The sequence below is a fragment of the Arvicola amphibius genome, chromosome 7, assembly GCF_903992535.2.
Source record: "Arvicola amphibius chromosome 7, mArvAmp1.2, whole genome shotgun sequence".
NCBI lineage: Eukaryota > Metazoa > Chordata > Mammalia > Rodentia > Cricetidae > Arvicola > Arvicola amphibius.
In genome coordinates, this window is record NC_052053.1 from 49,883,167 (window position 1) to 49,898,066 (window position 14,900).

General features: G+C 49.2%; 1 protein-coding gene across 1 annotated transcript in view; it reads left to right on the forward strand.

Moving 5' to 3' along the window:
• The window catches only part of Lamc3 (laminin subunit gamma 3), a 53,696-nt gene extending 42,230 nt beyond the window's left edge, over window positions 1-11,466 (forward strand). The window contains exons 23-28 of the mRNA XM_038337198.2: window positions 206-349; window positions 1,831-1,933; window positions 3,726-3,925; window positions 5,644-5,790; window positions 6,301-6,400; window positions 11,222-11,466. Coding sequence (XP_038193126.1) covers window positions 206-349; window positions 1,831-1,933; window positions 3,726-3,925; window positions 5,644-5,790; window positions 6,301-6,400; window positions 11,222-11,466 — 939 coding nt within the window. The remainder of the gene's footprint in view (window positions 1-205; window positions 350-1,830; window positions 1,934-3,725; window positions 3,926-5,643; window positions 5,791-6,300; window positions 6,401-11,221) is intronic.
• Window positions 11,467-14,900: the final 3,434 nt, after the last annotated feature.

The following is a 14,900-nucleotide window of genomic DNA, read 5'->3' on the forward strand; positions in this document are numbered from 1 at the left end:
GGGCAAGGCTGACCCTCAGTACAGTTGGGTACAGGCTGGCCCTCAGCACAGCAGGGCACAGGATGGCCCTCAGCACAACAGGGCACAGGATGGCCCTCAGCACAACAGGGCACAGGATGGCCCTCAGCACAGCAGGGCACTTTTCCCTGAACAGAAGATCTGGTTCTCAGCCCTACCTGAACCCACAATCTCCCTGCAGCCTCAGAACTCCCAAGCCAGGCGTCTGGACTGGAAAGTGAAGGCCCTGGAACAGAAGCTGGCTCAGAGGGAGCGCCAGGCCGTCCAGGCTGAAGAAGCCCTGCAGGTGGAGGCTGGGGCAGCCCTAAAGAAGATGGAGCCCTTCATGCAGGTCAGTTTTGGATCTGAGGCCTGAAAAAGGGAGGGGATGCCCCCAAGGGAACCTGGGGTGGGGTGGGGTGCAAAAGATGGAAAATAGCACTTGCAAGTCTCTGCTGCCTCCCTCAAAATGCCTGAGCGTTTTAAAGGTGGCCAAACCAAGGGAGGAAGGGCTGCTTGCTGAGGTGGGAGAGGGGATGGACAGACAAACAGGCAGACAGGTGGATGGTAGAAGCCATATCCATGTACCCTCTCAGGGTCAGTCACAACTGGATGGCTCTTGTGTCTCTTCTCCCTTCTACCCTTAGATACCCCATGTTCAGAGGCACCCACTCTGAGCAGCCCATGGGACTCAGTGTTAAGTCACATAGCCTGGTGTTCAGCCCAGAGAGATGGTACTAGATCAGGAGGTTCTAGAATGGTGGTTTAACCAGGACCAGCATGCTAACATATACAAGACTTATTCAAAAATAATTGTGCTAGAGCATTTTTCTTGGAAGATAATTTCAGGCTTATGGGAAGGTTCTAGGGACAGCACCCAAATTTCTCATACCCTTCCCGAAGGGCCATTTGATGTTGGTGTTTTAGCCAGCCACAGGGCAGGTGCCAAACTCAGGAGAGCAGCATGACACCACCCAGGATTCTAGACTACTGGCCTGACTCAGAACCCCCACAATGACAGTCATGGCTTCCCCAGAGGTCCCTCAGCTTCCCTACAAACCCAGGAGACAAGGAAATACCTTTGAGGAGAAAGGATGTACCCGAGGGTTGGACCCAGGGCCTGGCACATACCCGGTCGAGCCTTGCTGTGTTGAGGACCCCACATAGTGTCCTCTGACCTGACCTCCACTCCCATCTAGGGTGAGGAAGCCAGGAAGGGAGGCAGCCTCCACAGCCCTTCTGGGGAGCTGAGTACCATAGCAGGGTCTACACTACTGAAGAAAATGTCTCCTTCCTATATTAATCATTAGCTAAGTGTAAGTCCACAGGGAGCAGCTGAACCCTGTGACACTGCCCCCATAACAGAAAACTGGTATTGAGGGCCCTAACTATATGCAGTCATGGCCACTGTGAGTTCAAAAATTCAAAGTTCATGCCATGCCCTGAAGTCAGCTTCCTGTGACTCTTACATTCTTTGTGTCTTCTCTTGCACAATCGATCCTAAATTCTTTACCAGGTGGTCTCATCTGGTGGCCATGGGGAAGTGATGGCTATTCTGTGAGGAGAAACTGTGTAATAGCTACGGGCTGACATCACATTAGGGACTGGAGTATGTGGTTGTCTTTGGCTCTAGTTTTCCCATCATTCTCCAGGCTTCTGAAGATGGGGTCTTCTTGGGATTGATTTGGGGCTTGGTATCCATCTAATCAGATCAGGGATCCTAGAATCAGGACGATCTCCAGTCAGAGCCATCTGAGGTTTGGGACCTAGCCTGTCCATCTGGGGCCCCTTGACATGTCTCCAGGCAGCCCCTGTTTTTTCTCCTCCTTGCAGCTACGCAACAAGACCACAGCTGCTCTGATGCAGGCTTCCTCAGCTGTCCAAGCTGCCACGCTGACTGTCATAGGAGCCAAGACTCTGCTAGCTGACCTCGAGGGTATGTGTGTCCTGTTGAGTCCTGGGTTCTATACAAGGCCCTGACAGCCAACTTACCTCAGCCAGGGGTGCCTGGCTACAGGGAACAGCAGCATCAGGTGGACCAGTCCCTTCGCCTCTCAGGACTTCCATGCCGTCGTCTCTTCCTGTCACACATGCCACTACTGTATTCTGGCCCCCGTGGCCACCCTAATTAGCTCCCAGCATTATCAGACCAAGCCCAGAGTTACTCAGGATCCAGGGGAAGAGAATCTGTTGTCGCCGGCAGGGGTGTGGCTCAGGAGGAGCGAGCTGTCTAAAGTATGCAAGGTTCCAAGTCCCATCTTCAGTAGAGGTAAAAAGCAAAACCAGGGCCTGAGGGTGTGGCTCAGTTGGTAGGGTGCTTGCTGAACGTGCAGAAGGCCCCAGTGTTAGATTCCCCAGTCCCAAATAAGCCAGTTGGGCTTATTACACCTGTAATACACCTGTAATCTCTGCACTTGAGAGGATCAGGAGTTCAAATTCACTCTCGGCTACATAGTTTCAGATTCATGATACACGAGACCCTGTCCAAAAAAAAAAAAAACCTCCCCCTCCCAAATTGCTGGATGGTGGATCACACCTGTCCTTCCAGCACTCAATAAGCTGAGTGTCTCAAGTGTGAGGGTGGCCGGGGTTTCCATAGTAAGTTCTAAAGCTGTTTAAGCTATTGAATGAAACCCTGTATCAAAATGCCCCAGACAAAGCAAAACTATGTGTTATATAGTGTTTCAGTTTAGAGGGAGCTCTGCTTTGATGGCAGCCCAAACTCTTCTGGAACTTTAAGAAGAAGAAGTTATACCCAGCATGGTGGCACAGGCCTTTAATTCAGAGAGAGAGAGAGAGAGAGAGAGAGAGAGAGAGAGAGAGAGAGAGAGAGAGAGAGAGAGAGAGAGAGAGCCCACGCCCAAGTGGCCTGTAGACAGAGAAAATCAATCGCTCATCCACCCTTGAATCAGAGCTGCGCACTCTATCTCTCTACCTCAAGGCCCACTGTGTGACTGACTCTTCAATACCGGCTTCAAGTCAGAGAGAAGCCTTTGTGACTCTTTGTCCACTCCACCTAGCACCTTCCCTCCAGCCCTGCCCTGTTGCAGACTGGAGATGAACTAGCCCAGTGGTGTGGGGGCCCAGTGGTGTGGGGGCAGGGCATGTTTTCTAGTTTCCTTGGGACCTGGAGTCCTGATCGCTCATTGGGGCCTCCTATGAAAAGGGCACAGCTGTGAGCACGCTTATATAACCAGAGTCACATTTAGGGAAATGTAAATCTGTACTATGAGATGTTGTATGTTCTTGCAGGGGCATCAGAACTATGGAGGGTTGTGAGACGCCATTGTATGTCCCTGCCTCACTGCCCTCAGCCTCCTTCTCTCCACATTGAGGTGCACATGACCTCCCAGGTGTCACCTTCTCCTTGTTAAGAACAGGACTTTGGTTGTGCTGAGTGGAAAATTGTCCCTCTGATTCTGCCCCATAACCCAACAGATTAACTTCCCACCTCAAGCTCAGGCCCTTTTGCCCTCTCCCAGCACAGCCCAGAGGCTGTAACTACTGTGGGATGAGGCTTTAACAGAGAGATCACAATACAAACACCATCATAGCACACGGGTCTTTGCATTTGCTGAGTGCAATGTTATTCTGGTTGGGGAGGCATGAGAAAGGGACATACAGATTTCCTGTGTCTCCAACCTCTGCTCCTGGGGCTGGTCATGAATTGGCAGGCTCTCCAGGATGAGAGTCTGTTCCTCCTGCCTCAGCCTTGGCCGGTTTTGCAGGAGTGAAGCTGAGGTTTCCTCTGCCCAAGGAGCAGGCAGCGCTGAAGAGGAGAGCAGTCAGCATCCAGGCCAGGCTCCTGGAGGAGTCAAAGAGGAAGACCAGGCAGGCAGAGAGGATGCTGGGAAATGCTGCAGCTCTCTCCTCTAGCACCAAGAAGAAAAGCAAAGAAGCAGAACTGATGGCCAAGGAGAACGCCAAGGTCAGGCTCAGGACAGCAGCCTTGTTGACAACAGCTTTCTTGCCCTCCATGTTGACGGCTGTGGGTCCTGGCTCTCAGCTCAGGAGCTCGTGGGGTGACCTTACCCGTGGGCCATGAGAATGTGAGGACTAGGCGGAGCCAATTTCAAGCTTAAGTCATAGGACCAGGACTCACACCTGGTCCAGTGGGATGTTGTTTAGATTTCTAGGTTTTTCTTTGCTGTTGTTACTGTTTTAATTTCATCTTATTTACTTTCTATACAATTTTTAAGATGTTCTATTTTGTGTGTACAATGTTTTACCTGCATATATGTATGTGCACTATGTACAAGCAGAAGCCAGAAGGGTCCCCTAGCTGTGAGCCTCTATGTGGGTGCTAGGACCTGAATCCAGGTCCACCACAAGAGCAACAACTGCTCTTAACTGGGGAGCAATCTCTCCATGCCCTACTTTTTAATTTTTGACAGTCTCATGTTTTTAATCCTAGGCTAGCCCTGAAATCACTGTCTAACTGAGGATGACCTTGAACTTTTAATTCTTCTGCCTCTACTTCTGCCACCACCCCCAGTTTATCCTGTACTAAAGACTGAACTCAGGGCCTTGTGCATTTGAGGCAAACATGTGTCTATTCCTTAGGCTTTCTTTAACTGGGGCCAAATTCTATGTCTCTCTCTCTCTCTCTTTCTCTGTATGTGTGTGTATGTGTGTGTGGTGTGTGTATGTGGGTGGGGGTATATGTGTGTATGTGTGTATATGTGTGTGTGTGTTCCTCAGATCCAGTGCTCACACTCAAGTGAACTCTTTTCTTGGGTACCTAAATTTCTGAAGGACTGGCCTGAAACTAGGAATTCTAGGTGCAGTTTCTTTTCTTTTCTTTTTTTATTATCAAGTCTAATTTATTTCCATGATTCAAGAATGTATTATTACATGCTAATTAATGACCATACAGCAATTGATAAAAATGAAGGAGAAAATATTGGACACGTTCTTCTCTCTAACAATACAGAAAAGCATTTGACAAATTTACCATCAGTTGCTGATAAGATTACTAATAAGTAGGAAAAATACATATCCCAGTGTAGTAAATCCATATATTTCAAGCCCACAGCTAACATACTCTTCAGGGATAAGTGTGGTTTTTCATCTAGGATCAGGAACTAACCCAGGATGCCTTTCCTAGCTACTGAGTTAATACTGGATATTCTTGCCAAATCCAGGTGCAGTTTCTTGGCCCATTGTTCAGACTTTGGGCAGCTCCTCCTCCCCCTCCCTGGACCTCTGTTTCCCCATACATAAAAGACAGGTGGAATTTCTCCACTAGGAGAAATGAGTAGTTTGCAGGAATTTGTATTGAAAACACATCCTGTGTCAAGCACATGCCTATTGATTGTGGGAATAAATGAGTTCTAGGTTATGGGGTAGACTGCTTGGTATCATGTCATAAGAACTCTTGTCCAAGCCAGACCTGGTGGGACAAGCCTCTATCCCAGCTACTCTGCAGGCTGAGGCAGGAGGATCACAAATCCAAGGCTATCCTGGGTAATTTAGTAAACCTCGATTTCAAAATATGAATTGGCCATAGCATGTGGGTTAGTCGTAGAGTGCTTACCTAACTTGTATGAGACTCAGGTTCCAACTTCAATCTGGAAAAAGAAAACCAAAGAACAAAACCCCTCTTCCCCCAGGGGCTTATTCTTCCTTCCTGTTGCTGTCCTATAGCTTGCCAAAGCTTTGCTGAGGGAGGGGAAGCAGAGGCAACGTCGTGCCAGCCGACTGGCCAGCCAGACCCAGGCCACACTCCGCCAGGCCTCTCGGCTAGTACTCACATCAGAAGTGTGCAAGCAGGAGCTGGAGGAGGCTAAGCAGGTGGGTGTGCCCAGCCCTTACACCGCCTCCTCAGCCCAGTGTCTTAGGGTTGCCGTGGAGCACCAAATCATTGCTGTGATGAAATGCCATGACCAAAAGCAACCAGGGAAAGAAAGGATTTATTCCACTTATATTTCCAGATAACAGTCCATCACTGACAGAAGTCAGGGTAGGAACTCAAACAGGGCAGGAACACGGAGGTAGGGGCCAATGCAGAGGCCATGGAGGGGTGCTGCTTACTGGCTTTCTCCTCATGGCTTGCTCAGCCTGCTTTCTTATAGCAACCAAGACCAGCATCCCAGGGGTGTCACCAGCCCACCATGCCCTCCCCCATCAATCACTAATTAAGAATATGGCCTACAGTCTAGCCAACAGCCCTGTCTTATGAAGGCATCATCTCTGTTAAGGTTTCCTCCTCTCAGGTGACTTAAGCTTGTTTTAAGTTGACATGAAACTAGCCAGCCCTCCCAATCACCCCAAGGAGCCACTAAGATGTTCTTTCTGGCCAAGGTGGCCTCTGGGCTGAGCACCGTGGAGCACCAAATCCAAGAATCTCGAGGGTCTTTGGTGAAGGACATCCAGGTCCTGTCAGAGCTGCTCGCCAAGCTGGGTAAGGAGACCCCACAGCAAGTCCCTGGGGTGGGGTGGGCAGTCGTAGGATACATTTCTCCTTGTCCTAAAATCCAGGGCTCCCACTTCTACCATGTCACCTACCGTAGGCTTTGTAGCCATGCAAGCCCTGTATAGGGCAGGGTGGGTGTCTGGAATTGAATTCACTGTGCCTCCAGGGCCTGAGAGAGACATTGGCTTCCTCTACTCTGGTGAGTCTGGTGTGGGCTGGAGGAAACGAAAACCCACTCACTTTGTTAAGGAGTTCTTGGTTCCCAGTGGGTGAGGTAGCAGTTAGAGCCTAGAAAGAATGGCAGAAAAGCAAGGGCCACGTTGGGAATAGAACTTGATTCTGACTCTATCCCTTCCTGGATGGTGGCACTTTGGGTAGATCATCAGCCCCCTGAGCTGGCTTGCCCACCTATGAAGGAGGAGTGAACGTGGACGACTTAGGAAGTGCGTATGTCGGGAGAAGTCAGCTGACACGGGTTCACAAGTGGGAAGGAAAATTCCACGTGAAGCCAGGTGGGATAGCGCAGAGCCATAAGCATAGCCCTTAAGAGGCTGAGGCAGAAGGATGGATCCAAGTTCTAGGCTAGCCTTGGGTACAAGTGAGACCATGCCTCAAAAAAGAAAGAATGTGGGAAGAAGAGGTGGCTCAGCTGTTAAATCCCACCGGCTTCCTACGCTTCTAGAGGACCCAAGTTCAGTCCCAGCACCCAGGTCAGTGGCTCACAGCAACCTGTATCTCCAGCTCCAGGGGATCCAATACCTGATTCTGGCCTCCGTGGGCACCCTCAATAAAGTCAAAAAGGCACACTTCCATAAAAATAAACCTTAAATTAGGAAGAAAAGGAAAAGAAAACTCTGGACAGGTTGTAGCAAAGAGAACTTCTATATGAACGGCCAGGGCCTCCAGATGAAGAGCTGGTAGCCTCAGACTTGGATGTCCAGGCAATGATTAGAGGTTGGGCTGACATGAACAGCATATATTTTTAAAAGCTGTGCTAAGATATACATAACATAAAATGTACTTTGTGAACATGTGTAAGTACACTTTTTTTTCGACATAGGGTTTCTTTGTGTAGCCCTAGCTGTCCTGAACTCACTCTGTAGACCAGGCTGGCCTCGAACTCACAGAGATCCACCTGTCCCTTCCTCCCGCGTGCTCGGATCAAAGGCATGGGCCACCACTGACAGGCTAAGTGCACATTTTGGTGACTGTGTTAGTCAGTTGTTTTGTTAAGCTCCCCGAGACAATCAATTTAAGAGGAGGAAAGATTTGGGGTAGGAATGTGGCCCAGTGGTAGAGTGCCCCTCTAGCAGGCACAAAGTCCTGGGGTCCATCCTTGGCACCACAAGAGAGGGTGCAGGGAGAGGAAGAGGTGAAGGCCTACTTTGGCTCTGGATTTGAGTCCATTGGCCCTGTTGCTTTGAGACTTTGGCTGCGAAGTGTTCCTAATAGCGCACTGTGGGAGGCCTGGTCATGTGACACAGAGGTGGCCTGGTCACATGACCAGCAGTCAGGATGGAGCAGAAGTGCTAATATCCCAGTCAGGGCACATTCCTGGTGACCAAACTTCCTTCCACCAAGCCACCTCCTCCTCATGCCACAGGCTTTCTGTCATGTGGAGACACATACATCTCCAGAACTTTCATGGCTGTCCAAAGAGAAACAGCCTTTTAAACACTGGCTCCCCTCACCTTCCCTGCACCTGCCACCCTTCTATGGCCTTGAGTTCTCTAGGGGGCTCAACTAAGTGGACTCACACCACATTTCCCCTTTAAAAGTTTTAGGAAGTATTTATCTGTGTATGGGGGTGGAGCTTGTGTACTTGAGTGTGGAGACCCGAGTTGACTTCGGATATCTTCTCTATCACTCTCCACATTATGTATTTATTTTTATTTTTTGAGACAGGGTTTCATTATGTAACTCTGTCTGTCCTGGAACTCACTCTGTAGACAAAGCTATCCTGGAATTCACAGAGATCTGCCTGCCTCTGCTGGGATTAAAGGCGTGTGTCACTGTGTTAGGCTATTTATTTATTTTTAAAGTTTTTATTTTAGTTTGAGACAAGGGCTCAAAACTCACCATGCAGATTAGGCTGGCCTCCAGTTCACAGAGATCAGCCTATCTCTAGATCTCAGGTACTAGATTCAAAGCATGGATCACTGAGCCTAGCTTATATTTATTTCTTATTTATTTTGTAATTTGTATATGTGTTTGCCACAGAATGCAGATAGAGGTAAGGGGATAATTTATAAGAGTCATTTCCTACCTTTCACCATGTGGGGTTGAACTCAATGCATTAGCCTTGGTGGCAAGCATCCTTTCTCCCTGAATGACCCTCTGCTTCATATTTTGAGATGGGGTCTCACTGAACCCGGAACTCATGATTTGGCTAGGCTAGACTGACTGACCTGGAGAGAGAGAGTGAGAGAGAGAGAGAGAGAGAGAGAAAGAGAGAGAGAGAGAGAGAGAGAGAGAGAGAATAAATATAATTTTTTAAAAAATTAAAGGATGCAGTCCCTAAGGGCTGCCACCTCAGGAAGTTAGGATTTATCAGTGGTTAAATCCACCGATAAGGGTTTACATGTTCCAATCTCCTCTTGATGATGGGATCCATCAACTGGGGACCAACTTTTCAACCCACGAACATTTTAGGAGGTGCTTTGTATCCATATAACAGCCCACCTCTGCCTCTTTTTGCCCTCTGAGCCAGTGTTCCTTGCCTGGGACGTTCAGAAGGACCTGGAAGGATTAGAAACCACTTGAGGCTGGTGGTACATGCCCTTAATCCCAGCACTCGAGAGGCAGAAGCAGGCAGATCTCTGTAAATTCAAGGTCAGCCTGGTCTACAGACTGAGTTCCAGGACAGCCAACGCTACACAGAGAAACATTGTCTCAAAAAGCCAAAAACCAAGAAAGAAAGAAAAAACAAAACAAAACTTCGGGCTGGCTTCTACCCTGTCACCCTCCCACCCAGTTGAGCTCCATTTTTCTGATGAACATCACACTTGACAAGGTGACAAGGTTGCTGCCACCACACTGCATTCCTGTGTGCGCACCTGGTTCCACTCTTTGTCTCTTGGAGAAGCTCAATCCTACTAAGTGGAAGGAATTCATGAGGGGCCAGGGTGAGAAACCCACTGCCTGCCCCTGGGCCTACAGCCCTTCCTGCCTCATGGCACCCTGGGGCCTGTCTGAACACCTGGACACCCGCAGTTTACTCCGTGAACCTACCCGACCAGCTCATGGTGGTCCCTGCCGCATCCATCCTGGGACCGCCCTCCCACAGTTTTGTAAATGAGGATGCTGGTTTCATTGAGGCTTTTATTATTTTATTTTATTTTATTTTATTTTATTTTATTTTATTTTTTTAACTGGGCTGGGAAGTGGCTCAATGGGTGAAGACACCTATTGCCAAGCCTGAGTGGCTGAGCTCCAGCCCAGGCCCCATTATGGAGGGGAAAACAGACTTCCACTCAAGCCCCCAACAAGAAATAAGTAAATATAAGTAATTATTAAAAATAAAAAAACCCCACCAAGGGTGGTGATGCATGGCTTTAATTCCAGCACTTGAAGGCAGAGGCAGATTAAACTCTTTATAAAATAGAGGCCAGCCTGGTGTACAGAGTGAGTTCCAGGACAGCCAAGGTTACACAGAGAAACCCTGTCTTGAAACACCTCCCCCCCCAAAAAATAATTAAAAAATAAAAAAACCGACCAGGTGTGGTGGCACATGCCTTTAATCCCAGCATTCAGGGGGCAGAGGCAGGAAGACCTCTGTGAGTTTGAAGTCAGCCTGGTTACAAGAGAATTAAAAAATTAAATCCCTGAGACCTTGTTTAAGGGGTTTTTGTTTTACTTTACTGGGGAGCGTTTTGCCTGTGTGTGAGTGCACCATGTCCATGCAGTGCCCACAGAGGCCAGAAGAGGGTGTGAGATGCCCCAGCACTAGAATTATAGAGGGTTGTAAGCTACCATGTGGGTACTGGGAACGGAACCTGGGTCCTCTGCAAGGGTAACGCCTACTCTTAACTGATGAGCCATCTTTCCAGCCCCAGTTCTTTTTATTCCCATGATATTTATTGAGCTCTATATTTTTCTCTGCTCCCCTCCCTGCCTTTCCCCTCTCCCTTCAATCCTCCCCCAAGGTCCCCATGCTCCCAATTTACTCAGGCGATCTTGTCTTTTTATACTTTCTACTTTCCATGTAGATTAGATCTATGTAAGTCTCTTTTAGTGTCTGCATTGTTGTCTAAGTCCTTTGGGATTGTGGTTTGTAGGCTGGCTTTCTTTGCTTTATGTTTAAAAACCACCTATGAGTGAGTACATGTGATAATTGTCTTTCTGGGTCTGGGTTACCTCACTCAAAATAATGTTTTCTAGCTCCATCCATTTTCCTGCAAAATTCAAGCTGTCATTATTTTTTTCTGCTGTGTAGGACTCCATTGTGTAAATGTACCATATTTTTTTAACCCATTCTTCGATCAAGGGGCATTCAGGTTGTTTCCAGGTTCTGGCTATGACAAACAAAGCTGCTATGAACATAGTTGAGCACATGTCCTTGTGGCACGATTGAGCATCCTTTGGATATACACCCAGAAGTGGTATTATTGCCAGCCCCAGTTCTTAACTCTGCATGTGAGCTCCATGGGGCGCACACCCAGGCCTTTACCCCCTTCCTGCAGTCCTTCTCAGTCTGTTTTACCCAGGAGGTGGTAGACAGACCAGGTTCTGGGTGTCTGACCTGGGTCATGGGTTCCCAAGGCCTGCAAGCAGCTGGCCTCCCCTGACGCTGCCTGTGCTCCTTTACAGGGTCCCTGGATGCCCACCGAGCTCCTGCTCAGACCCTGAATGAGACCCAGAGGGCACTGGAAAGCTTGAGGCTGCAGCTGGGCTCACAGGGAGCCCTGCATCGCAAGCTGAGACAGCTGGAGCAAGAGTCTGCTCGGCAGGAGATGCAGATCGAGAGCTTTGAGAGTGACCTTGCTGAGATCCGCGCTGACAAGCACAACTTGGAGACCATTCTGAGCAGCCTACCAGAGCATTGCGCCAGCTAAACCCTGGCACCCCCTCCCCACCTTACTGTTTCCTGTCCACTCCCCATAGGTGTCCCAGGTCTGCCTGCTGTGTGTGCATGTGAATGACCACACTCCCTTGCTGGTATGTCCAGATCCTCTTCAGTGTGAGTGGAGGGAGTGAGTACATGCTCATGACTCCACAGGTGGCCCTGTGTGCAGCCCTCAGTGTGTGCTCCCTGCACACACATCATCACACTCCTAGTATCAGTAAGAGGCATGTCTGCATTCGTTCATGTGTGTGTGATGCACTTGTGTGTTCAGAACCATCTGTGCATAAACACACATGACAGTCTGGAGCTGTCAAGAGGCAGCTATGAACTTGGATGCATCCTGGGTGAGTTGTTATGAGAAATTCTATGACATATCTGCAGCCCTCCATCCAGAGAGTAGAACTCAAACAGCAGTGGCACCTCCAAGGCTGAGAAGTTATCCACAGAGACCCATACCCATGGTCCCAGAGCTGGCCCTGGGCCTACTGTGCTCCAATATTGCCCGCTGGTCACGGTCACCAGCAACTCTGAGAACTGAGGTGCCAGGCAGATCAAGAAAGGCCAGGATTCTAACAGGATCCTCAGAAATGTCATCCAAAGCCATGGTGTGGCTTAGGAGGCCTACAGGGCAAGGCACAGATGTTATTGTCTGTTGTGGACTCGTTCCCCCAGGGATCTGGATCTGCAGCAGTCTAATTGAGGGAAGTGCCAACCCGGACCCATCCTCCTCAGTCCCCTGATCTACCTGAAAAACCAGGTTCTTCAGGGTCTGGGTCATGAGGCCTAAATAGGCACTAGGAATGGCCCTTGGTGCCCTGTTGACCTGGTTAGCCTTTGATTGACTCTTTTCAAACCAGTCTTGTGGCCCCACCTGCCATGAAGGATGCTACAGGGGTGTGGAAGCCTGGTTATCATTCTAGGCCTGTTGCCCATGGCTGCCTCTACCCAGGAATCCCTGGCATTTCTTCCTGATGTTCCCCGTCTTTTTCTGGGCCCTCTCTTAGTACACAGCAGGGCCTAGGCAGTGGGATAATATGCCAGCTCTGCCCCTTCCCCAGGTCCCAGAGGGACTGACGGTGATGTGAACCAACTCTGATTATGAGAAAATAAAGGATCCTTTTCTGAGCCGGGTGTTGTGTCTGATCCTCCAGTGCTGGTGGGCAGCCAGGGCCTCCTGTGGGTATGTGACTGGTGCTGCAAGTAGGTAGAGCCTACACTTGTAATCTCCAGATGTGGGAAGGAAGTTGGCAGAACTGGGCCCATGCCATGCCAAGGTTTGTCATGGCAGGATTTGCAGGGGCCATATGATGGCCCCATTTCCTCTCATATTCGGGGGCTTTCAAACAAAGGCTAGAGGCAAAGAGGTCTTCAACTGATTTCTGACTCAGGATGAGATGCTGAGGCAGGAACCTGAACTTAAAACTGTCCAGTAGCACTGCAAGGAGCAAGGAAGAATACCATCATGTGGGAGGAAGGCTTGGGTCTGGGCCTAGAAGGGTGGAGGACAAAGGAGAGAATATCCCAGATAAGAGGATGAGCAGCAGCCAGGGCTGCAGGGCAGAGGCCTGGCCAGCCTAGGTCACTGTAAACCTAGGTTAAGGTTAAGGCAGGTTGTAAAGCACACTCTAGTCTACCAAGGCTTTTAGCCACAAAGCCAAACCAATTCCCAAATTAGCTTCAACAGAAAAGTGGAGGTCATCAGAAGGGTGATTTGGAATCTTGACTAGGAAAAGCTGCCAGGCTACAGAGAAGCCTGGAGATCCGAGCTCGGGGCTGCTGTGGTGGGCAGTTTCTTCCTTCTGCCTCCTTTCTTGGTCCCAGCTCTGCTCCCTCTGCTTGCTTAGGTCTTGCTTCTGCAAACCAGCTTTCCTTTCTTTTCCTTTAGTTTTTTTCTTTTTTTCTTTTTTTTCTTTCTTCTTTCCTTCCTTCCTTTCTTTTTTCCTTTCATTTTCTTTTTGTTTTTTGAGACAGGGTTTCTCTGTGTAGTCTGTCCAGGAACTCCCTCTGTAGACAAGGCTGGTCTCAAACTCAGAGATCCTCCTGCCTCTGCCTCCCGAGTGCTGGGATTAAAGGTGTGCGCCACCACTGCAGGTACGCAACAGTCTTTCTTGAACCTGATGGATGATGATAATGTACATCCCCTCGCCAAAGCCCTGGGCTTGCCTATCATCAGGTTATTATTTTTATTTTGATATTTTATTAATTATTTTATATGTATTGTGTTTTGCCTGCAAACGTGTCTGGGAACCATATTATGTTCTTAAGATCCTCTAGAACTGAAGTTATAGACTGCCATGCAATTATTGGGACCCAAACCCAAGTAGACAAATAGACAATTCTTTTAACTGCTGAGCCATTACTCCAGCCCTAGGTCAAATGTTTGAGCAGTCAGGTCCCCAGCATGGTCAAAACAACAGGGACCCCTGGTCCAAGGCTTTGTGATGGGGCATGACCTACACCTCCCTCCTGGAGTTATGGGGGAGGTGGGGCCAGTGTTCAAAGGAGAGGCACATTCCTCCAGCGAGAACATTAAAATCAGGGTTAAGGTGAGGTTGGGTGGTAGGTGTTTTAAGCTGAGTGGGACTGACTTGGTGGGTTTGCCAGGATCAGGGTAGAAAGGCTGAAGATGGGTACATAGTTCTGGTGCATGTGGTGCCAAGGAAATGGGGGACTCAAACAAACCCCAGGACAGGATCTGACCTTCCTAACTCCATTTCTCCACTGATAGATATTCAACCCCTATCCACTTGAGCCATGATGCACAGCAGTACCCAGTCCCAGCATCCCCAGTGGGCAGAGACTTCCTCTCCATTCCTGAGTGACAACTCTCAGGCCTGACATGTGACTCATGCAGCATGGTCATGCCTGGTGTATGCAGAGCCACTCGAAAGCCCAGAGGTGGGGCTGCTCATAACTGGGTGGAATGTAGCAGCAGTTGAACATCTGGCTAACACGCAACCAGACGAGCGGAGAACTCGGGGTGGCCGCTGGCCTATTCCACGGCACAGCCAGGAACAGCTGGTGTACATGTACGTCTCCTCTGAGGTTAAGGCATCCCATTCTGCCGGGGAGCTCCAAAAGCAAGGAACTAAACAACCGAAAACAATAGCTTCAAGAACTCCCTGAAACTGACCAGACTCGCTAGGCCCCTTTCTGCCAGGGTAAGCAGACCCCACTGCAAAGAAGATTCTCAAACAAAAAGAGTTGCCTGGAAAAGGTTAGACCAACTCAGGTACCTGGAAAGGGCACTCTCCCTGCAACCTTACTGAGCCATCTGCAGCTGGCAGTGTTCTCCAGGTTCCCGGCTTTGTGAGCTGTCACCCATGCTGCAGTGGGCTTTGGTGACACCGCTGTCTGTGAGTCATTTTTGCTCCTGTCATAACCCTTCACTTATATTCCTGTAAGTAGCCCCAATAAAACTCA